The sequence below is a fragment of the Brienomyrus brachyistius genome, chromosome 23 (assembly GCF_023856365.1).
Source record: "Brienomyrus brachyistius isolate T26 chromosome 23, BBRACH_0.4, whole genome shotgun sequence".
Taxonomy (NCBI): Eukaryota; Metazoa; Chordata; class Actinopteri; order Osteoglossiformes; family Mormyridae; genus Brienomyrus; species Brienomyrus brachyistius.
In genome coordinates, this window is record NC_064555.1 from 4,242,356 (window position 1) to 4,266,580 (window position 24,225).

The 24,225-nt window shown below is 46.0% G+C and overlaps 1 protein-coding gene and 1 non-coding gene across 3 annotated transcripts; one reads left to right on the forward strand and one right to left on the reverse strand.

Annotated features, from left to right (window-relative positions):
• Positions 1-1,152: 1,152 nt before the first annotated feature.
• Positions 1,153-1,224, reverse strand: trnap-cgg (transfer RNA proline (anticodon CGG)). The gene has a single exon. It is a non-coding gene; the product is annotated as a tRNA-Pro (tRNA).
• An 889-nt stretch (positions 1,225-2,113) lies between these two features.
• Positions 2,114-23,124, forward strand: sema4ab (sema domain, immunoglobulin domain (Ig), transmembrane domain (TM) and short cytoplasmic domain, (semaphorin) 4Ab). Of its 2 annotated transcripts, none has more exons than XM_048993795.1 (15): positions 2,114-2,891; positions 7,050-7,307; positions 16,332-16,492; positions 16,970-17,029; positions 17,212-17,310; positions 17,404-17,509; positions 17,822-17,944; positions 18,082-18,209; positions 19,137-19,318; positions 19,490-19,628; positions 19,901-20,090; positions 20,539-20,654; positions 21,162-21,325; positions 21,516-21,598; positions 21,776-23,124. In XM_048993795.1, exons 2-15 carry the CDS (start codon positions 7,217-7,219, stop codon positions 22,570-22,572), a joined length of 2,439 nt encoding a protein of 812 aa, XP_048849752.1. In that variant the 5' UTR covers positions 2,114-2,891; positions 7,050-7,216; the 3' UTR covers positions 22,573-23,124. The 2 variants fall into 2 exon arrangements, with proteins under 2 accessions (XP_048849752.1, XP_048849753.1); XM_048993796.1 differs by having other exon boundaries at positions 7,053-7,307.
• Positions 23,125-24,225: the final 1,101 nt, after the last annotated feature.

The window sequence follows — 24,225 nt, forward strand, 5'->3', positions numbered from 1 at the left end:
CATTTCATTGACTACAACCTGTAAGGCAGTTCAGTGTGAGGATTTTGTGTGGGTGTGGAATTCCATCCATTTTAGTGAACAATCAGCCAATCAAAAGTGTGTCCTAACAGCCTGTCCTCAGGGAATATATTCTCTGTTGGACCATATGTATGTCTCATTCACAGACATTCAGTGACATAACCTAGGGCTCCATGTGAGCTAGGACCAGCCCCGCCGTGAATCCAACTGACAAGTCCAGATCGTCAAATAACTCATGGTCAAGTAAACTGGCTGATTGACCTGCGCCCTCTTGTGGCAGACTCTGATAGCGGAAGTCACCTTTTCTTCTCCTACCTCAAAATTTACTTTTGGGAATGCCATATACATTACTATCAGCAGTCAGTGCCAATCTGAGTATTTCTTTGTGTTTAAAATGCCATCAGTTATTCTTATGGTCTTCGTTTCGCATTATGAGAACGGACCATTGTGTTGCGTATTATGGAAATAGCTCTTTTTGCATAGTTTTGCATACACAGTTGTCGCTCACGCTACAGGTGTCGGTAGGAATGACTCGAAAAGCGTATCTCTCCGAAGACCAACGGGGTTTGTTCGCAGGATTTCGCCTACTTCAAACAAATTAGGTCGCAGCTAAGCTGCAAATCTGCTTTTCTACACCTATGCCTCGCCTACATGCCTCACCCCGTCCATCGCGGTGCTTCTGGCCTAAAGGGATCCAAGCCAATATCATATACACTATTAAATAACATCACAATTGCAGGAAGCTCACGATACTCCCCAGATGACAGAATATTACATAGCGCCTACTCACACATTAAGGACAACATGGAATGTGCTGCCTTTGTCATATTAGCTACAAGTAAGAAGTACAATTAACCTCAGTTTCTGCTTATCCGACTTTGCTGTCCTACGACATACACATAATACATCATGCATTAGAGCAACGGAGGCCAATCTTATCCGCAAAGGGCCGGTGTGTATGCAGGTTTTTGGGATAACCTATAGGTCAGCTGTTCAAACCCAGGTGTGAGAACTCTTCAGCCAATCAGTCCTGTAATTAGGGAAACCCGCGTACACACCGTCCCTTTGCGGATAAGATTGGCCACCCTTACATTAGAACTTCCTTCGGACCCAACAGTAATATGATCATAAAGAGGGCTCGTCCGGGATTTGAACCCGGGACCTCTCGCACCCGAAGCGAGAATCATACCCCTAGACCAACGAGCCACACAAGATACGTCTTGCCAAAAGGTTTTCACCAATCCTGAAATTATAATAATGTAATTGAAATCAAATTACTTAATTTTTTCCAAATAAATTGTTCATTTTCATTTACTACCAAACAAACTATTTCACTCATGATCATACCGTATAGCAAAACTGCGAAGCACAATGACTACACAAACCACAGACCCCAACGCCCATATTTCGCTTCAGGATAAGAAACTACGGATTTTAAATTGGCTGAAACAAAGATCTGGGAGTTGGGAGGAAGCAAAACGTGGACAGTGTGGGGGTCCCCGGGGACTGGTTTGATCTGGTGGGAGGAGTGGTCTTTGCGTTGTACCTGACCAGTAAGAGATGGCGCACATATAACCCAACCCACCTGGAGTCAGACGGGGCGATTCTGACTTATAAACAGACACAAAAGAATAATTATGTCATTTTCCCTTTACGATTAGAACAATAAAATTGGTAAAAACATTTCCCCTTTTTCCATCTAATATAAGGAAACGAACATACATTGGTCGTTTGTAGTAGGCTAATGAAGCTGCAGCAGCAGTGTATTAATTATTTACCTGGATATAATAAGACTTCAGCTTCAAATGGAGAGGCACAGCCGAAAAATTGCGCAACTTGTCTGTCCCCGGTACCGCAGTTTGCTCCTGTAGATGCTGAAACTGAAATTCATTAACTCAGCCGTCCTGCTTAAAAAAGACTTATATGAATTAATGTGGTTATACCGATGGTAGCCCGATTCACATCAAGATAACTTTGTGTTATGACTTATTTTATAGCCTACTATTTAAATATTGAAGAGTGCTGTTTTAGCAATGAAGCGCCCATTTACATGGGATTACGCGTTCGAATGTGATCAGACTTTTTCAGAGTTTCATCCCATACTATTCAAAGGTTAGACCTACCAAGGTAATCGTACATTGCATGGCATGTTTCAACACACAAACCATACTTTCCAATAACGAGTGAACATTGTCGCGTAACATCCCACACAATTCCGGTCCTGCAGCTTTATTAAAGGAAGTGCTTCTTCCAGTACTTTCGCTCCATCAACATTAACCAATTTCTTTGTATTCAAGTCGTGATTCAAAAACGGATGTCGCGGTTCTGCTTTTCGGGAAACGTTATGGTTTTGCCGGATCTACCGAGTCTCGCCACTTCCGCAAAGGGGGTGAGACACCCAAGGCCCCGTCTCCCATTGTGCTAACGAAACAGATACCAGATTTTGCGGTAATATGCATTGCAGATTTGTAATTTCATATTCAACCGCGATCAGCACGTCTTATCTCCTTCTCACCTATCAGTTTTGCGGCTCTCTCACGTGAGATCGCTGTTTTCGGGCAAAATTCGTATTTTATTTGTACGTGTAATATAGGCTTCGTCGCTACTCGGCGCTCTTGTGTTTCTGGAGCCGGCTATAGGTAACCCAGTTTGGATCAGCCAGTGTTTCGGTGGGTGCTGCACGTCGCTGGCAGAAGCAGGGGCGCTTCTGCTTGGAAAAGTAGCACAGGCGGCTTATGAGCGGCCGCGACTGGCTGGGGGATAAAAGAAGGGGGTAAAAACGATCGAAGGGGGGAGGGGGGGCTGAAGTGCGGGGATACACGGAAAATGCGGGGTCTCCAGATGCGGTGATACACGGCGCTTTGGGCAAACAGGTAAGTAAAGACGCCGTGGGTACGAGGGCAGGGTCGGGAAAACTGGCAATTAGTCCGATATCCAGAAAACGGTGTATGGAAAAACGCGTGTCCCAGGGCGGTTGGTTTTAGAATAAGGTGCTATCGGGCGGCAAAGCACGTGTAGATCCCTTTGCGTGTTTTGGTGGTTTTGGGGGATGGATGTGGGTCCCCTCCATGCAGTCTGTCCTTTAACTGAAGGGGGTGTTTTTTCCCCCGACCTTTTTTAACACGTAAACTTGCAACGACATTTTTTTCTGTTATTATTATTATTATTATTAGTAGTAGTACTATTATTTATTTGCTATCGGTCGACAGCCTGAATGCGGAGGCGTTTCCCTGCGAGATAACGTGATATTCTGCGAGCAGCTTAGACCTGTAATTATAGATGCGGCTTCCTCTCGCTTACATTTTTATCCTGTATCTCACCCGCCTAGGATGTTATGTGTAGTTAAGGCTGCCTTGTTATTTGTGCCTGTCAGGTGTCCGAAGACGATAATAGCGAGGCAATAAATAAAAACAGACGGATGCTTAAGGATGTGGTTGTGCCAGCCGTGTTTCATTGCGAAGTATGGCCTATTGCTTCACCATCTTGTCTTTGTTTTGAGTTGTGTGCCTGTCCCTGCATTGGATTGCTGGTAGGACAGTAAGCACACACACACACACACACACACACACAGTTAATAAGCCCTTGGCCTGTCTCCTGGCACCAAAGGGGCCTGATTTGTTGTCATGGCGACAGTACCCGAATCACAGCTCTTGCTGGATCTATCCCAGGAGCGTCTTCCCAACAGAGGGCTGGCAACATGCATGGTTCATTGCTCAGGAAGTCACGGTCATTTTTCTGGGCTGTTATAGCCTTTGTCTGGTATTCAGAGAGCATGCTGTAGCCTCTATAGAGCAGAGATGTCCCAGCTGTAGTACTGGGTTATTTAAACACCCTCATAAAGGGTTTGTTTGTATTTTACTTCATTTTGAGTTGATTTGATGGCTGTTTGTAGGTGGCATTGGGATTTATGTGTTCATAATGCAGTTCCTGGTTGGGGGGGGATGGGTGCCAGGTCAAGTCAGGTTTGAGAGAAACTGGAGCATCTTTCTGTTCCCTTCACATGTTGGTGACACCTTCCCCTTTATTGGACATCACAGAACCACAGACCTGGGTCACTTGTATCAATATGAGTGTCATTTGTCCATTTCCTTAGCTGATCATGCCCCCCCCCCCCCTCCCCCCGAGGATGGAGCGCTGACCTTCTCCGTAGCTCTGATGACAGCAGGGTGGTGCTGCCCCCCTTTGTTGCGTTTCTGTCCCCGGTTCAGGTTACTCCAGGTCTCTCCAGATTAGTGATCTACACCTGGCCTGGTTACCAGTGTAGCCCCAAGGTGAGTAATGGAGATTAGCTTAAAGCCGTGATTGTCATTGCCTCTCATGTAATTATAGCCTTTCCCCCCCATCCCGTGAAGGCACACAGGGGACATCTTGCTTCCAGTTTCACTGGTAACCGTTACCTGGTGGCACCTGTAGCTTTGTGTGTTTGTGTGGATGTTGAAGAGTTTCAGAAGGAGTAGCTATTCCCCAGCACCCACCCCCACCCCTCTGCCCTTCTTAGATTGGCAATGGGGTTTAAACCAACAACCTACTGATTAGACAGAGTCCTAACCCACTGAACCAGACAGCGAACCTGATACCTTCAGTTACCGTGACCTTTGGCCTGTGATGTGACTCAGTGATCAGATAGATGTTGCATGATCCTGCATCATGGTGCTGAGCAGCTGCTGCGGCTTTGCAGGCAGGAAGTGGGCGGCCCTTTCATGCCCGATGGTGTCGTGACACCCCAAAGCTGTCGCAAAAAAAAAATGCGCTCATCTGATAACCGTTTCACCGGCATCCAGCTGATGTGTCGAAGTTCATAAGAAATAATGTATCATCGTCAGAGAATGTCGTAGAAGGCGGGAGGGTGTGTTGGTCACACTGGGCCACAATTGATTACGATATACTGAAATTTGGCCCATTGGTTGGGTTTGTTTTGAAGCCTTTGACACTTAAAGACTTTTGCAGCAATTATTAGGTGAGGCTGGTCTTACTGCAGTTCGATCAGCTGGGAAATGTTTTCATTTTCCGTCAACAGGAACGTATTTAATGTGTTGATCTAGATTAGCTCTTATCTGTCAAGAGTATGTAATACTCTGTGCAGAACATAGTTTGCCTGGGATCACGGGTGGCGTGCATTCAGGCATGCAGGGCTCACACCTCATGTGCCTTCAAGGTGACTTGCGTGTTGTTTGCTTATACCACACAAAGCAGCAAACTTGAAGAGCGATTGAAGCTAAGGGCCCAGTGGTGAAGTCACTCTGCTGTCCACAAGATTTGAACCAGCAACCATTGGATTTACTGGCTGAGCCACAGCCCCCCCCCCCCCTACACATTGAGATTATTTTCATACCAGGAGGCAGTATGATGCACGATGGGTCAAATGACCTTTGTGCTCATAGCGCGTCGAAGATTAAAACCCTTGAAGTGCCACGTACAGTGATAAACCTGATCGCTGTGCAATACTGGGAAGTTACTGGGACGTTTTTGACCGCTATGGGTCATCATGAGTAATTGCAGGAAAGCGGAGGTGCGTCTTTTGACTGTCTATACTGCGTCCTTTTTAAAATAGCATTTTGGCACATTAAGGGAGATTCTCATCTAAAAGGACCAAAGTTTGCTCTACTAGTACCTGTTTTATGATTTTGGTTTGGTCATGTGGACGAGGGGCTGGTCAGAGACCTTTCGATGTGTTAACCAGTGACCTGCTCTGCTCTGTAGTAGGAGTTTCTGCCCTAACAGTTAGGCCCCCCCCCCCCCCCCCCAAATTATTGTGACTTCTCTTCCAGGCAAAATCCACGCAAGTTTGTAACTACCACCATTTCTGTTTTTCACATCCTATGTTTAGTTCATGTTCCCCCCCCCCCCCCCAATCTTCTGCTGCATCAGTTTCTCCTGAGATTTGCCTCCAGCTTTGCAGGGGTGTGTCAGCTGTGTCATCTTAGAGGAGATGTCTCCAACACACACGACAATGCCAAACCTTTGCCATTAACATCCTCTAACTCAAGGGTCTCCAACCAAACCCTCGCCCCCCAGCCTCCCCAGTTCAACAAGCTTTACCAGTAGCTCTTCTCCTCCCCACTTGACAAGCTTTACAGGTCCATGATCATCAGAAGGTTGTTAGTCTAATTGATCTATTAGACCTGTGTAGTGAAGCTTTGTAATGTGCGTTTACTCCCTATATTTTCAGTAAGGATGTAATCTTGTTTTTTCAGTCATGAAAAAGGTATCCGGTCTTTCTTTGGGCCACAAGCATCACAGTCACCTGACAAATCTTCCCATTACCTGTTCTACTATCTGAAAAATTTGGATCCTTGATTTCACTATTTTTAAATCAGAAAACTGCCCGGAAAACAGTTCTTGGTGCTGCCGTAAATGTTCAACCATCTGGAAGTTAAGCAGCAGTGTGAAGTATTTCACGGTTTGTATTTAAAAAGAAAAGTTTGAGTTCTTTCTCTGTTGAGCTATGATCCATGAGGGTGTTAATGTGTTAAATGTGCTGAAGATGGCGGTGACGTGCAGGTTATGCAAGCTGGCCTTGTGTCAAACCAGTTTGCAGGCGATATAGTGTATTAATGTTTTCTGATGGTTAATGGATGGATAACATTTGTAAGCTGTGATTCATATGCTTAAAATAACAGAACTGAATTACATGTGATATACAAACAAAGGCAGTTTGTTAAGATGACACCAGCCTAAAACCCCCACTTGTCATTTTAGCAACTTATCCTTCACTTCTGTGCCAGCATGTCTATTAAATGAAAGTACCTTGGAGTATTATAGCACGGATGTGTTCCTGTCTAAAATGCATTAGCGCTAATGATTAGCGGAACCTAAAAATGCTGAAAAGGCATGATTTACGCAAGTAGTGCTTTTTCATTCTCAGTCGTGAGCTTTCCTCACATTGGCAGTAGCTCCAGTTTGGTGCGTGTGTTCTCGGGCCCGGAGAACCGGCGGCGTTGAGCCTAGAAACGGTCCCAAGCCCCGCCCATTTGCTGCTCTGCCATTTGACCTGCAGCCTGTTCTTCCCCGTCCGTCGTCTGTCTCCCCAGCAGATGCGATGACTATAGGTGGCAGTCAGAGGAAGTGGTTGCGCTGTGTCTCCAAACCCTGGCAGAGATCACTGTAACGCACCAACCCCCCATCACGCGGAAGCGCACAGAAACCCTGAGTACCAGCCTGCCTCGCCACATTCCTCCTCTGCACCGTTGGGACCACCATGGCCGTCCGCTTACTCTTCATCGTGCTCCTCCTCGGCCACCTAGAGGTCTCTGTGACAAAGCTCGTTCCTCGGATATCCTTCCCCTTGGGTAAGCATCTCATCCGCGGCCATGTGGCCCTGAGCTCCTGACGCTTGAAGTGTTAGCTTATTCAAGCGTGTGTTGGAGGTTTTGTTTCTTCTGCAACATCGTCTGTCTAATGAAGCATAACTTCATTTAGGGTTTTGACCAAATTTGCTTTTATTGGTTATGTTGTACTGATCTTTGTTTTAATTTTTATTTTAACTCTGATTAGCTGGCCGTGATCTTTAACTGAAGCTAACTCATTTTATTTGTGAATGCTTTATAATTTCAGCATTTTCGTTCAAGAGAGCACAGTGCATCTTTTGTGAGTCTGTGTGTGTGTGTGTTTCCTCTCCCTCTAAAACGGGGGTCGTTTAGTCTACTTGGTGACAGCACTCAGTCACAAGAGCTCATCATATGATCATTTCAGATTTGCAGTCTTATTTAAACTGTCCAGTAGTTTTGTGGGGGAAGATTCACAGCCATTAGATTTCATGTGAGAGACTGAAAATCCCGTCCAGGGTCTTGCTGATAGAAATTTGCTGTTTCTCTGTTGCTTGAATAAATGCAGATTTAAAAAAATATATATTTGGCAGATCCTGAACATATTACTAGCTAAAGGTTGTGAGCCCCCCCCCCCCCCCCCCCCCCCCCCCCAATGATTTTAGGAGTGGAAGGGTACATTGTTCCATTCCACGGCAATATACTCAGGTCTGTGGTATTATGGAGGGGGTGTATTTTATGTTCCAGAGTGACTGCAGAATGGTTTGTTTTCCATAGTCAGTTTTGTTGAACCTGTGGATGACTTGGGACGACCATGGCGAGAAATATAGACCCCCCCATGGTCTCTCTATCAACTAGCCCTGGTGTCATGTCTAGTTTATACATTTCTTCATATGCTTTGATCTCTCTTGTGGTCTGTAAACACAGCCGTGGGATGGAAAGTTTATCATTTATGTGACTTGTTTAACAATAGGCTCTGTGTGTTTTGCAGAAAGCCGCCTTTGTCCTCTGGCAATGTGCTTCTGCTTGTTTTTAAAAACAAATCACTCCCCGATAAACGATACACCAGCTTCTTACAGAAATATATGTATGGTAATACTACAGCGTTAATGTTTGTTTTAATACTAGTGTTCATGTACAGTGTAACAGTCAGTGGAAATGTTTAAAGCTATTTATCTGGGTAGATGTGTATTTCCTCGGAACAAAAAAGAACACAATGTAACATTAGAACAGACGCAAATTACGAGTAACGATAAAAAGAACATATTCTTTTTATCCAGAAAGCCACCCATTTGTGGCTGGATGACTAGATCGACGCTGTTTCAATTGCAAAACCGCACCCCGGTCGTTCCATGTATTCATTAAATTTCACCACCAGCTCACTTAATTAGTTACACAGCTTCAGAAAGATGTGTTGCATGATTGCTGAACATCCTGGGTTTTGAAATGGCTAAACTGTCGGACTTTTAACAAACACGACCTCATAGTTTCACAACCGCCAGAAGTGTAAACATATTCTTTGACTGAGACTTTTGCGCAGCATTGTAAAAACTGCACTACTGAATTACTAATGTTAAGTGTAGTGTGGGATTCTGTCAAATTTGAGAGTGGTCTTGTCAGCCTGGTTTTTCTCAGCCTGTATTAGTGTTGGTCGTATGTTGTGGGGAAAGGAGTTGACGAGGTAGCATGGTGTTAACATGCAGCGGGATGCAGAATTGTCACAGATTTGTTCAACTTTACTGCATTTCTGTTATGCCGGCGCGGTAACCTAGAGCGCTGCTTTTCAGCGCTATTGTGCGCTGCTTTATTGTGGCTCATTTACCCGAAAAATATTGGGACTACGGTTGGTCGATTTTATGGCTAAATATTTTATCACTTTTTTTTGTCTATCAGTCCATAGTGGTAATTGTATGATTCAAGGTAAAGTTCCCTTATTTCAACACTCCCATTTTTTCCCCTTAAGATTCCCCATAGATTCCGAATGTGTTAAATGACCACACATTGAATGGAAACTGAAAGCTAATTTTAAATGTAGCCTTAGGAAATGTAACTTTTATTGTTGTGCAAAACACTAGTGAACACCGACAGTAGGGTTCGTTGCTGGGTTTCTTTTTCTCTGCCTCGCAGCTCGTTCCAGGGGATGGATTTGACGTCGCTGGAGTCCGCGACTGTAAACACTCGCATTCTCTATACGTTCTACTGGATGGCAGTGCTTCGGGTGGGGAAACTGGTTCTCAGCATTTCCAGTTTTAATTGGCACAAGGTTTCAGCAGAGTGTACTGTACACAGCTCCGGTCTGTTGCACGTTGGACTTTAAACTTCCGCCACCAACGTCTTTTTACATTGTTTATCTGCAGTATTTTAAAAGGGTGATGTGGCAGTTAAGCTGTCATTTTTGTTTTTTAAGTTTCCTTTGAGGGAAACCCGAGTGTATTAAGGATGTGTGGATTGATTATGCCTCCTGAAATATCAGTTCGTCCGGTCTGAATGTTTCATTTTGAGAATCAATTCTGAAGTAAATACCATATTTTCACCTGACAGCAAATTTAATCAGATAAATATTGTCATCCCACCCGAAATCGTTGTCCTTGGCCCAAATATCGGTGAAGGTGTTTGTATCAGGCTACCAACCTTGATATTACTTGCCATTGAATCGGAAAGAAAATATGAGACGTCTCCCATCCTTAACGCTTTCTACTAAAACTGCACCACATGGCGTCTTCCGCTAATTCAGTCGACCTCGCAGTGCATTTCTTGAGTCGAGGTCTGTTCATAAGAGAGAATTATGAAGGCATAAGTTGGAATTGCGTCGGTTTCTGTACTGTGTCAGGGTGGCGTTGTACTATTAAGCAATATTCCTTACTGACCATTTATTCGTGTCTTATTCTTCCCTCATCGTATAAATCTTGTATAAGTTAGGGCTGTCGTGGCGACCGCATGTATTGACAAGCCAACCGCTATGCTAATCTGGAACTAGGTCCTTCTTGTTTTGCAGTTCAGCGTATGTGCATTGAATGTTAAATTCATAATAAAAATGAGTTAGAAGTGCAATTTATCCATCCACCTGTGCACATCTCGTGCTGGTGAGTTACCGTTTAAAGAAGAAAAAACACCTTGTGTGAAATTTACATGTTGGAATCCACGGGTAACCATGGGCGATGTCACTGACACGGAATAAATGGGTAGTTTGTTTTGTGTTTGTCCAAATTTAGCTTGTTTTTTGAATAAAGGACTATCGGTCACCGGACTCATGGCGGTACGGACACCGATGAGCGCATGCTTCGGACAGTGGGAACTGCAGTACTCGTGTCAACAGCAAGTGCACATTAAGGCTGGCATCCATGTTTAAATATTATAGCTATAATTCTTTTAATGCCCTTATGATCGGAAAATGACTTAAAAGGGATAGAAACTTGTATGTTTTATGAATGTGTTTTTTATTTATTTATGTATTTATTTATTTAAAAAAAAAAAAAACGTTTTTGTCCAGTTTCCGGGACCACAGATGCATCCTAGAACGGTCACATTGAAAAAGCAACAATATACCTAATAATAGCCTAGCAGTAAAGCTTATTTATATAGAACTAAAATCTATATAAATTATTATTTGCAAATTCCGCCGCTGAGCCGCCCCAAATCGCCGAAGGGGAGACTTCTGTCATAAGTGTATTGCTGATTTCCATTTCCCTGCCACCTGTTTTGAGTAGAGAGAATCGAAACTGAAGAAACCTTTAGGAAAAGGAATCGAAAATCACGTAATTGACAGAAAGACGACCATAAAGGGCAGAATTGCTGATTAGCGGGTGGCTTGTTTTTATGCATTCAAGGTGGCTTTTGTTCTGCTTCGGCTTATCCATGCAGTTTTGTGTCTTGGGGTAAAAAAAAAAGGCCGAAGTATTTACATTAAGCCCTGTTTTCGTTTGGGCCGATCCTTTGACAATTATGGGGAAGTGTCGCTTCCCATTCTTGTGCTGTCTCATGTAATTAAGGAATTAATGTTACTTCTCCCAAGGCGTCTTGGACCTTTCTTCTGTATGTGTTGATGCAAATTTTACTGGAGGATTCCGGGCACTAGCTGTGCTTCCATGACATTTTTTGCATGAATTATAATCACATTTTCTGTAAGTCGATGGAGTGAATTTGCTCGGTGTTTCCATCAATGGATGTCGTGTCATTTATCATCCCACTAGATTCAGACCCATGTCTCAATCTTCAGTGTGGAGTGAACTTCGCACGAATTCGACGCTCCAAATGAACTGTAACTCTTCCGAGTTGTTCTGAGAGCAACATTCTGGGAAACGGTTTGCTAGCGATAATTCGCTGCAAAGTGCATAGTTACGTTTTCCATCTCTTTGCAAATACCGCCTTGTGAAAACGTGGGAGCTCTTTTGTGATATCTGAGGTTTAATTTTTCCGCTGGTTTTAATCTTGCAGGTGCCCGTGAACAGGACGAGCTGGGGTGGAGCGGGTTGTCTGCAGAGCTCAGTGGGTGGCAGTGCGGTGGCCATGATCACTGGTTCAAATCCCAGAGTTGGCAGGTTGATTTCACCATTAAGCGCTTGAGCAAGGTGTTTAACCTCCAGTTATGACAGTGGGACTGTCTGACTCTTTTTTTTTTTTCCTCCAAAAATGTATGTTGTTTTGGATAAAAGCATTTGCTAAGTAAATGTAAATATTTTAAGCTTCTTTCATGTCTGCAGACAGGCACCATAGGTAGGAGGAGGTTCATGCAGTGGCAGTTATTAATAACTTGGGGGTAACAAAGCCACAATACACCCCCCCCCCCCCCATCCAGGTGTCACTTACTGCTGTTGTAGATGTTAAGTTAGTCTAGTTTAACCCTTTCTGGGTGGAGAACCTTAAGGTTCAGGAAGGAAAACAACAGTAGGACCATCCAAGAAAGGTGAATTGTTTGAAATCTGATATTGGTATAACGTTCTACATTCGTCTCCAGGACCCTGCATCCGTCTGGTGAACTGAATACTGGTGTGGGTGACCTTTAACTGTTTTCTGGCTGATGGGCATGTGAGGGGTGACTGAGCAGCGTGTCGCTGACACGACGTATCCACTGAGGAAAATGTACGCAGGGGCCGGAGCCGGGAGGGACTGGGAGGGGTGTGGGTGGGACAGGGTGGGGTGTGGGTGGCTTTGTTCCGGAAACCTGGTGGATGGCTCAACGGCTTCTGTGTAATGTACACACCCCTTCCCACCCGGGTGCTGATCTCATGGACCACCTTCAGTGTCTCGTGAGTGTTAGTCTGTGGGGGAGGAGCACTATTCTATTGTACTATTTTATTTCTGTTTTTCTTAATTTATGTTCTGTGTTGTCGATGAATGTATGCACTAATACCAGCAGTACAAATGTCTAGTACCTGTAGTTGTACCCAGCCAGCAAAGTGAATTCTGATTCTCACTTCCGTAATGGAGGATGCTTTTCCGTGCGCAGTCACGGTGGAGATCAGCTGACGCCCTTTGTTACGCAGGGGTCCGGGGTCCGAGTCTTGCCACGCTGACCCCCCCCCCCCCTTTAGATCTGTTAAAGGGCCTCTTCGCTCCCATCTGGATGTTTTCGTAGGAAGCCGGTGGGGGCGGCATGTTGTGGCTGTGATCGGAAGGTCGTATGTTCATATCTTACGATCAGGAGAGTGATTTCACTGTCGAGCCATTGAGGCAGGATCCTAAGCCCCCCCCACCCCCGGCTCCTGCTGCTTTGGATAAAAGCGTCTGATAAATAAAATGTAAAGCAACTTAGACTGGAGCTGGGCCTGTTTAAAAACAAGTTTTTAGGTTTTTCTTAAAAGTAATTCATATCTATGGGCCGAATGGCCTCCTCTCGTTTGTGAATTTCTTAGGTTCTTTTTAAAGCTGTCATAATTACTGGAGCATTGTTCAGAAACTTCCTTCACGATTACGTAGCGATTTGGGAAGAAGGAGGACAGCGCATGACGGTCCAGATGATATGTGGAAGTGTCAGTAGGGTGTAGGTGTCTATCAGTATATCAAAGCAGAACTTAAATATCATCACAGAACATCTTTAATGTAAATACCTCTTAAAAATAAAACCTTTGGGTTTGACAGACTCACCCAATGATGCTACATTAGCTATAGAGATATGCCACTTAGCCTAGCCTGTCTTTGCCATTATGAGCTTAAATTATTTGCTGAATTTATTTTCTTTGATTCCTGTGTGTCAAAATAATGGTTGCTAAAAAGGGTTAGGTTAACCGCGTCCTCTTGGGTAATACAATACATAATAACCATATAATAATTATTTTTGATACAATATTTTTAGTTTTAAGGGTGAACAATATTGGGAAAAGTTCAAGTTGCGATATTTGACGTTTTTGTGATATTTAGGAATTGGAAATTTAATATATAGCCCAATAGAACTTATTTACTAACAGAGTCAAATAAGTTGGTGGGGTTGCAGTCAGCAGCGATGACAAAGCATTTGCTTTTTCTCAGTATCGTCTCTTTGGGATACACGATATACACCATATTTCCAAATAGTGGGGAACGAGTGTTTTGTGACAAATTCTTGTTCTCTCTTCCCCTCTTCGTCCGTTTCGTTTAGTTTCTCACAAAAACACGTCAACAGCAAGGACCAGAAAGACGATTGTTTCGACATGTGCATGCAGAGCACGTAGAAAAACGGCAGTAGTAAACTTGAAACTTTTTTTATGTGTACTAGAAAAATTTGAAAACGGAACCATCATTAAAAATGCAAAAGCTCACTGAGGTTGGTCTCCATTGATGGTAAAAATGTTTAGCGCAACTGATTGATGAGTTGGAACCCAGCAGACTCTTGCGGTTCTTGCGACACGACGGTTGCATGTGCATGAAATGCCGTGTCAGTATTAATCACGCATTGTGCAAGTCCGGCACGGTGGGTGGTGATGTCGTTACTCGCCGCCACTTTGTGCGTGTGCAGCTTGCATGTTCACCCTGTGTGTCAGTGAGTCCTCCAGTTCTCTTCCACTTTCCGAAAACATTCAACTTAAGTGAATTGTAGTGTCTAAATTCACCATATGTGTGTGTGTGTGTAAACTGCAGTGGCTGGTTGGTTCCTGCCTCATGCTAACTATATATTACATATATCGTTCATGTATATTAATATATAAACAAATACTTGCTGAATCGTCAGATTAATCGGTATATTTTTCAATTTTTTATATAATCAACAGTGACAGCCCCAATATCTATCCACCCATCAATAGTGAAATACCACTGCCTATGATGTAAAACCATTTTCTTCCCGCTAACATTTTGTATTTTTATACCCGATGTCTATTGCGTTGTGAAATGGTTTCTGCAGTGAAGGACTTCATTAATCACCTTCTGTGCAGATTGTTTTTAAAAATATTCATGATCTATGATGTTTAGAAACATTTTTGCCTGTTAATGAGCCCTTTTATAATGGAGATATGCATAGGTAAGTGCAGAGAGAACTGTTTCACAATAGATTGCTTAACACCGCAGATGAGGGGTGAATCTTGATACCAAGGAAGCAAAGATTATACTTACGATCTTGGCAAGACCAGTCTTGCTAACTTGCCTCCCAAGTATAAGCTTAGGGCGCTATGAATCATGGGACTGGTCCCATTTGCCGATGATGCAATCGATGTGTCCTTTATATTTGGTGCAGGGCAAGAACGACATCTAGGGATTTTTACCGTCTTCTGCACTTCCGTTCTTAGTATTGGTACTAGTCTTTGGCAATGGAAGATGATGTAAAATGGGTAATGCGGCCAAGTGCACTTGGTATTGAGAAACACCCCGAGATTTACTGACAAGTCTGCCGCCGGAGACTTTTGATCAAAGGCCTTCTGGGTCATCGGTCAGCAGTAGGAGAGACTGGGTATTTTAAAGCTACTTCTCAGCTTACCGCAGTGGTGACGTTCGCGCCCCCTGCCATCCACAGGCACCTGTTGCCTCTCAACTGTTGTCCTCGGGCTGAAGCTGAACCTCCATAGGTTTATCCACGTGCTTCCAAAGCCGTTCAGCCGCTAATCGCGAAGAGGTCACAACCTTCGACACGCCCCTTGGGACGCGCCGTTAAGGGAACAGGCTAACTGGCTAATCCAGAACACATCATATAAGCCCTGTTTTAACATCGCAACAAGCAGCTATGGACGGATGTCTAGTGCACATGGGCAGGATGGTGTCTTCGTTGACGTGCCTAGCGAGTGGTCAGCGAGTGCTGCATTCATAGGCCCGGTGGGGGTTGGCTTATGAGCAAAATAGTCAGCAGCTGTGAGATGGGCAGCATGACCAGGCAACATCATCTCTGTGGATTGTTGCTATGTGGATCCCTGTCGCTCGCATGCCTTGCAGTTGCTTTGCGCTCTCGCTCTGTGAGTCGCATGCATTGCAGGGCTTTCAGTGTGGGGTTCACATGCATGTTTATGCGCCATGTGGCTGTTGCCGGAAGGTATCGCTGAGAGCGGTGTCCTGAGGCCTGGCTTTCTAATGATAACTGGAGCCAGAAATGGTGTGAACAAGGTTTCACAGCCGGCTGTTTGACGCTTGAAGACCTCTGTGGTTTTTTTGTTGTTGTCTGAATGTGCCAGAACAGCTTCCTTGTCGCTCAGGAGGGATCTCTGATGGTAGCCGATGAGGGGCTTTTGAATATTTGGTTACAGCAAAGCTGTAAGGTTCAGCTCGTTGTGGGAACTGGTGAATCTTCATTGCCATCAGCATCAGCTTGGGACGGAGGGTGGTGGTGATCTAATCTCCAGTTTTATGCTATTTTATTTTATTTTTTTACTGTATTTGTTGCAGTGATACAAATTTTTTCATGAGTAAAGCATGAGGTGGTTTCTATACTACTTTCTATATACTTTTTAAGCACCAGCACCTGCAAGGTAATTGAATCTTTATGGTTTAGGGTGCCCTCTAGTGGTAGTAGTGATACATCTCATCCCCTAGGGACATAATGGTCATTCTCCACAGTTTGATCAAGCTGTAGCTGGTCTGAAAGGCCCACAATGTGGGTGTAACTCTTAACCTTCTGTCTCTGTGCACACCTTCCTCCCGCCCCGCTTGCAGGCAGCCCGGGTCGGTCCGTCACAATGTTCAGCAGCCCCGATGTCCAGAACACCACGATGGTGTCCCTCAGCAATGACGGCCAGACGCTTTTGGTGGGCGCGCGGGATTCCGTGCTGTCTCTGGACGTCAGCCGGCCGGGTGTCATGGAGATGAAGAGTAAGGTGTGTTTCCCGTGGCTGTCGTGTTTTGTCTCTTGAAAGGCATTCCCGAGGGGCTTGCCGCCCAAAGCCTGCTAAGATTTGTTCGTTAAGGATATTAGACTTAAGATTTTGGCTAACGATTAATTTTAAAATTAAGTCAAAGAATTTTCACTTACTCAAATTGTGGGATGGAGTTCAGGTTTAATCAGAAATGAACAGGTAAGTTTAGAGACTTCTGGAATGTTTTATAAAGCTGAATGTTAGCCCGGAAACGGTGCAGATGGTGGTGTCACAAACCCATTTAGACCCGGTCCTTTCAGGTGCAGTTGTATGTTGGTCTCATCTGTCCTCCTGCTCTCTTATTGTGAAACTGTCCTGTGTACTCCAGTAGTCCAAAAGGTCCATAATACCTTCTCTCACAGGCATTCAGAAGGTTGATTTGGGCATGCAGTTAGATCCTAGATGGGTTCATTTGTCTCCGTCCATCTTTCCTTACAGTTTGACTGGTCGCCATCTTCCAAGCAACTTGACGACTGTTCTATGAAGGGCAAAAACAAGGTAAAAATGAAGACGTGGGGCAGCTACCTCCTCTGCTCTTCATGCTTCTTCACCTGTGTTTGATCTAAGAATGCATGTGAGCCTGTTACCTTCTGGGGACCCTTGGCCAGGAAAGGTCTGCCACAGCCAAGCGTGCAGATACCAGTCGTCGTGATTTCGCTTAGCTGCTGCTCCCTTTCCAGGTGGACTGTCACAACTTCATCCGAGTGCTGAATTTCCTGAACGACACTCACGTATACGTCTGCGGGACTCACGCCTTCAGCCCCCTCTGCACCTACATAGTATGGCCTGCTCTCCCTCTGCCCCATTGCCCCTCGTGGTGTGACCTCCCGCCTGTCTGATCTCCACCGGTCTCTCTGCTCCCTCTCGCCCAGGATTTGGAGAAGATCAACCAAACTGCCGAGCTCATCAGCAAGTCCCACGATGGCCGGGGACGCTGTCCTTACGACCCCTATCAGAAGAACACGGCCATTGCTGTTGGTGAGGAGGACCGGCTGCACAGGGGCATCATGGGTACTTGGCAGGGTGCCAACAATGGTGCTGAGCCTTTGTTGCTGTCTGCCATCCCTGAGTGTCCTGAAGATGGAGTTGGCATTGATGTTTCTTTGGCTCTTATATGAAACACGTGCACAGCTGTAGATTGTTGGAAGCCTGAAAATCCAGTCGGATGTTTACATAAGGGCATCCGCTTCCTCTTAAGGAGATATTACCATATTTAGGGTAAAGGGGGAATATTTCATGTGCTCGCCCCCTGCTGACACGTGCTGGTACTGCCCGTTGTTGCTCTTACAGCTGGGGAGCTGTACACTGGAACGGTGGCTGATTACAGAGGAAACCGCCCGGTTATCTCCCGCTACCTGAGCCAGGGTAACCATGCCGACCTGAAGCTGGACGACACCATGGGCTGGCTGGATGGTGAGCAGTGGACTGGACCGTACCTGCTGTTGCGGGCAGCTAGTAACGGTCACTGAAATCTTGATGGGACTTATGGCGGATTGACAGTGTTAGCTGATCTACAGAAGTTAAAGTTTCTACCTACCTGTTCTTGCCAGAACCCACCTTCATCAGCTCGGAGTTCATCCCCAGCGAGGACAAAGTCTACGTGTTTTTCAGCGAGCTGGGCCGGGAGTATGAGTTCCTCGATAAAATTGTAGTGTCCCGTATCGCCCAGGTCTGCACGGTAAGCTCCCTCTGACATCATCAGTCAGCGCCCTGCTTTGAATTTCATTTCATTTCATTGATTGTCACGCCACTCTGCCAGCGGTCTGCCTGCCCTGGCTGATGGCTTCTGATAATAATATTTACTTGGTGGTATCGCTGAGGTGCTCATGTGTACTTTGACACCAGAGCCAGATCCCCAACCGCATACTTGTATTTTCTGTTCCTTTAAACGTTTTTAGTTGATCAAAAAGATCCCAGTTGCAATGCTAAGGAGACTATATATGTATGGCTATAAATGTGACACAATGCTGTAGCAACCGCAGAAAGATATTTAGGTATTCACGGATATTCACTGATATTCAGGAAAGACGGATCTGTGCAGCAGGTTAGATGCTAGTGTCCAGCTGCTATGAAGCATCATGCCGACCTTCTCTCTCACGGTTATTCTGGCTCTTAAATTTAAATGCTGCTTTTTGGCGTCGTCTGTGTCATTCAGTGGTTTCAGTCGAAATTTGCTGCCCTTAATGGGAAGCAGAAAAGGCAGAACTTCAGAGAGCTGCCAGCCCGCAGCTATTGGTGACAGCGTGAGGTTGTGTGTGTTGCCATGGTTACAGCGTGGCGTCGGTTTAGTGCCACATTCAGGCCGTTCGACGGCAGGGACCAAAAAATGTGACGCATGTGACCATGTGACGCAGTGAAGAGGCCGGAGCGAACAGGAACTGCTTGCTTTAAAGAGTCGTTGACCGACGGAACGAATCAATGTGAAGCGGCTTCAGGTTCTTTTCACAGGTGGTGCTAGACTTTCTCAACACTGCGTCTTTGTTGGGTCAGAATCCAGAAATGATGGTTTAGGGTTGCCTGATTTCTTCATTTTTTATTTGGTGGGCAGTTATTTGAATGAGCCCCCCCCCCGAAGTAAACCAGCACGGCTGTTTCTCATCTGCAGAGTGACATCGGAGGCCAGCGAACCCTGCAGAGGCGCTGGACCACCTTTGCCAAGGCACAGCTGCTCTGCAAGAGCAAGAACCAGCTGCCTTACAATGTGATTTTGGACATAGTCAGCCTCCCGCCACCAGAGGGCGCCTCAGAAGATGGAATGCTCTTTTACGGCATCTTCGGCTCACAATGGTAAGAATACGTTCTTCCCCACTCTTTGTCTTTGGGATACATGCTTAACACGTATATAGACTTTATTTATTGGTGTTAAACTTTATGTTCTCAGACGTGCAGCAGAAAAGTGATTTCCCCTCTCCATGGCTAACTTTACCCTTTAATCTGGTTTTGCATGTGAAAACACAGGTCTGCGGGACAGTCGGCGGTCTGCATGTTCCGGCTGGACGACATAAAGACTGTGTTTGCGGGAAACTATAAGGTGTTGAACAGGGACACCCTGCGCTGGGGCTCCAAGGTCCAAGACAAATTGGCCAGCCCTGGACAGGTAATCGTCTGGGGTGTGAGGTCCCAGCGGGGCTACAACTTGTGTTCGATCATGGCACTCGAATTGAACCCTGAATAACCTCCAGTTGCTCTGAGGGGTGATTCAGTAATTGATACTTATGCCTTTCACTCAGCATGAAATGGGGTGATCCAGTAATTGATTACTCATGCCTTTCACTCAACATGAAATAGCAGAATTCCTCTCACCACGTCGAGTCATCAGAGTAATAATTTTTAAGAATTTGAGCCGTCCCCTTGCTCCCCTCCCAACAGTGTGGGCTTCACAACGCCAGTGACACCACCTTGAGGTTTGTGAAGGACAACTTCCTGGCAGACCAGGCCATACCCCCCGCAAGCCACGGATTGACCATGGTGTCCCCTGCCCACCGCTACACCAACATCGCGGCCCAGAGGGTACGGGCAGCCAGTGGCAGGCACTACGACGTACTCTTCCTGCTCACTGGTACGGATCCTCCAACCCCCCGATGTCCGAAATCACCAGGGTCGGCTTAGAGGATTAAAGCTTAGGCTGGGAAGGCAATCAGACGACCTGAAAGCTGACTTTTGGTCCAATGAGGATGAATTATAAGGGCTGTTTGTGTGAGCGACTGCTACCAAAAGAAACCAGGACTAGAGTCAAGATTCTAAGGAGTCCTAGATGATTAGTCATATCTGTGATCGTCCAACAGGCAAATCAAACATGAGCAGGGCGTGTTGAGGTTAAGCTGCTGGTCTATGTGTTGACTGTGCTGATCCTAGTGTGCTTTTAAAAGCTACTGTCCTGCACCATATATGCTCACAAAAGCAGACTTAGGATTGTGGTTTAAACAGCCTTGTGTATGACTGTTGTCCGTTCGCAATATTTTCAGTATGAAAAGTTTTAACCGTTATTTTGTCATGTCTGCCCTCAGAATCTGGCTTTCTTCACAAAACAGTGCTGTTGGAAAAAGGCCCTCGGATCATCGAAGAGATCCAGGTGTTTAAGAACCCACAGTCCATGAGGAATATCCTCCTCTCTGACACGAAGGTACTGGGCTCTGCTTATTGTCCACTTACTTTTGGTGGGTGGAGTTTGCTTACGATTTAATTGCTCTTCACCTAGCTGTATCTAACAGGCAGTGCGCTGTATTTCACAACACGGATAATTCCACCAACCATTCTCACTTGCGTCCAGCAGATGGCGGTCAAGCGCAACTTCATGACATGGTGTCAAGCGACATGTGGTCTACCTAATCTAGTTCCCACACCATAATGCAGCCCCCTGGTGGTTTTATATATGGGGAGAAAGCCAACTGGGGCACAAATAGGGTACTGACCATGATAGGAAAGGAACTTAATTGTAGAATCACTCTGCCTTGCTTGGTCTGCTGCTTAATATGGGCAGAATTACTGAGCTATACAGGTCAGGTTTTCATGATGGGTGCTTGCAGCAGCTGCTGGTTTTAGTGTCAAGATAGAGAATGTCACATGAGGGATGTGAGAGAGCAGTTGGGTGCCCCTAGGTAACCCCCCCCCCCCCCCATTCCCTCCCCAGGGTGTGGTTTTTGTGGGATTTTCAGAGGGTGTCGCTCAGGTGCCCGTGTCAAACTGCTCGTTCTACTTGAGCTGCGCCGAGTGTGTCCTGGCTCGTGACCCCTTCTGCGGTTGGGACAGGTCCCAGATGGAGTGCGTCGAGGTGTCCCCCGGCCGAGACGACCTGTGAGTACCGCTGACTAAGCCTCTATGCACCACTAGATGGCATACTGGCTGAGCAACTCAATTCAGAGAGAACTATTTTTGTTAGAAGTCTACAACTAAAGTCGGACAGTTGTGCAAATATATACACACACGAACACTGAGCTCTAATCTATCTCTCCCCACCCCCAAATCTCTTTTCTCCCCCCCCAAGAGGACAAGATGTGGACGAGGGAAATGTCATGGGTGTGTGCACCGGGCCTAAATCCAGATCTGGTCTGAACAAATCCAGCACAGGTGTGGTTCGCCTTACTTGTATGTAACTCTTGGTGATTTTATTGGTTTATTGTTAAGATCCGGGCCAGAGGCTACATTAAGTAGACCGGAGTGGCGTTAAGCAATTGGCTGCTGTTTGCCTGGAGGTGACTTCCTGTTTGGGTCTGGTAGTTAAGATGCCTGTCTCCCGCTCTCCAGCAGAGCAGCTGGTCCTCGTGACCCTGAACAAGGCGGTGACCCTGCAGTGCCGGGGGGCGTCCCGTTTGTCCACTTCGGACTGGTACTTGCCGAAAGGTCGCTCCCATGACGACTACCTGTGGCTGCCGGACGGCGGCCTACAGTTCCTGGCTACGCCGAACGCGGTGGGCGACTACACCTGCTACTCGGATGAGGACGGCCACCGGCAGACCGTCGCTGTGTACTCGGTGAAGCTGAAATCCAGCCTGACACCACGCGGGATTAACCCCTCCCACTCGCAAGGCCCGCCCCTCACGACAGCGCCGCGCAGACCTCCGCTAAGACGGCCCACCGATGCGAGGCCGACAACCGAAGGGGGGGCGCTGACGAGCGGCCCCGCGGGCACCACTGCCGTTCACGTAGGGGCTGGATCCACAGAGAACAACCAGAACCTGACCACGTTCAAGAAGCCCCAGCTGATGGAAGCAGACTCCTCCGCCAATGTGGGTCAACTGCCTTTGGCCAATGAGAAGACCTACTACCGCGAGCTGGTGACCGTGTCCGTACTGCTGTCCCTCACGCTGTGCGCGCTTCTCCTGACGGCCCTCTATGCGGTACGGCCTCGAGCCCGTGGCCTGCAGATCTGTCCTAGTGTAGAGCCTGGCAGCGCCAACCAGGAGCGGGCCCCACTCAGCGGTGACTCGTCTGCCTCCGTCCTGTGCAAACAGAACGGGCAGCCGCAGGACAAGTGCCTGGCAGCGAGCAACGGGGCACTGCGGAGCTCCAACGGACACCTTCCCAACACCCCCTACGAGTGATGGAGCCTCTCGGCAGTCGCGCTGAGAACCGGACTTGTGACCAGTGAGGCGTCCGCAGGACCTGAGCCATCACCAAGACTGGAAGGGAGCTGGGTGAGAGTGAGCTAAGCTTCAGGGAGAGAGAACATCAGCTCTCATCGTTTAGACCCGGATGAAAGAGCCTTTTTCGCGAAATTTCCTCTTTTTCTAAAGCCAGATCGCTTTTTCATTAAAAACATCCGTGGTGGTACTGAATTGTAATTTTTTTAAATTATTTTTTTTCCAAGCATTTCCTTACCTGGTACGATCTTCGAATTTTGTCAGTTTGTCAGACTAAATCATCTTCGTGATGAACAGAACTTTTATATTGCTTTATTGCTAAAGCTTGCCAAATCTTTTATGTATTTTAAGTTATTAAAATTTGCCACTTTCGGAATCTATTTTAGTATACAGCTATGAAGAAGAGGAAGTCATTTTTAAGGTTAGAAACCTGCTTTATTGATACAATTTTAAAAAGTCTATTTTTATACATTTGACAGTGATTTCTGCCAAATAAAGGTAATAATAAATGCAGAGGGAGGTGCTTCTCTTATTGGCTGTTGGTGCAAAAGCTTCAGGCGGGCCATACTGGCCTGCAAAGGCAGAGCATCAAGCACAGTGACTGCGTGTGTTAAAACAGTCATGCTCAGTTTGGACTGGAGGGGGCAGGTCAGCATAAAGGGGGGGGGGCAGGAATTTAGAACAATTCTAAAGGTTCCTAAGTCCTGAGGCCTTAAACTTGGACTGGTCTGGTTGGGAGCCCAAACCCCGCAGCCGCTCCTCTGCCCACGGTTCACCGTCGCAGGGCAACGCTGATGGTTTGCAGCCACAGAAACAAAAATATCACTTTGCAAAATTAAGCCACATAAGTAACTTATAAACATTGTCACAAGTTGCTTTCGCAAAGCATTTAAACTCCTCGCCTGACGTTTCGCAGCCTCTACCTCTGAAGTATTTTATGAAAACCAGTGGTTGCTCTCGTTAATGTCCAAAATCCCCTAAATCTAACCACTGTTTAGAAATGTTTGAATGAGCCTAATAAGTAATAGTAACTATTATTAGACACGAACTTAAATCTAAATATTCCACTGTGCTGATAACTTAATATCATTTTCACGGATAAGATTAAATGAGCCACAGCATAAATCCACCATAAACTGCTCATTACTGAACTTCCGCTGTTTAGGAAACAAATCAGTTCTTGTTAACGACGTGGTGCTTGACGCTGGTGCAGACCTGTGCTTATTACCGGACTCCTGGCTCAGACCCACAGACACTGTGGCTTTTGTCGAAGCCTCAGCTGATGGGTTTAGGTTTGTGCAGAGACTGTGTGGCTCTGGGCGTGGAGCTATTTTTAACTCGCTGTTGAACAATTAAGCCCAAAGTTATATAGGATTTGACAACATCTGTAGCAATGCTAATTCGAATGGTGTCTGACCCGCGCATCTATATTCTTAAAGTATACAGACCACCTGGACCATATACTCTCACTGACTTAGAGAACTTAGAGGGTATTATAATACTTGGAGATTTCAATAAACATCTGGACCTAGAGAGTGATACCTTCAGCAAACGTCTCCTGTTCCTTCTGGACTGTTGGATGTTACCAGCACATACCAGGACCAACACATGTAT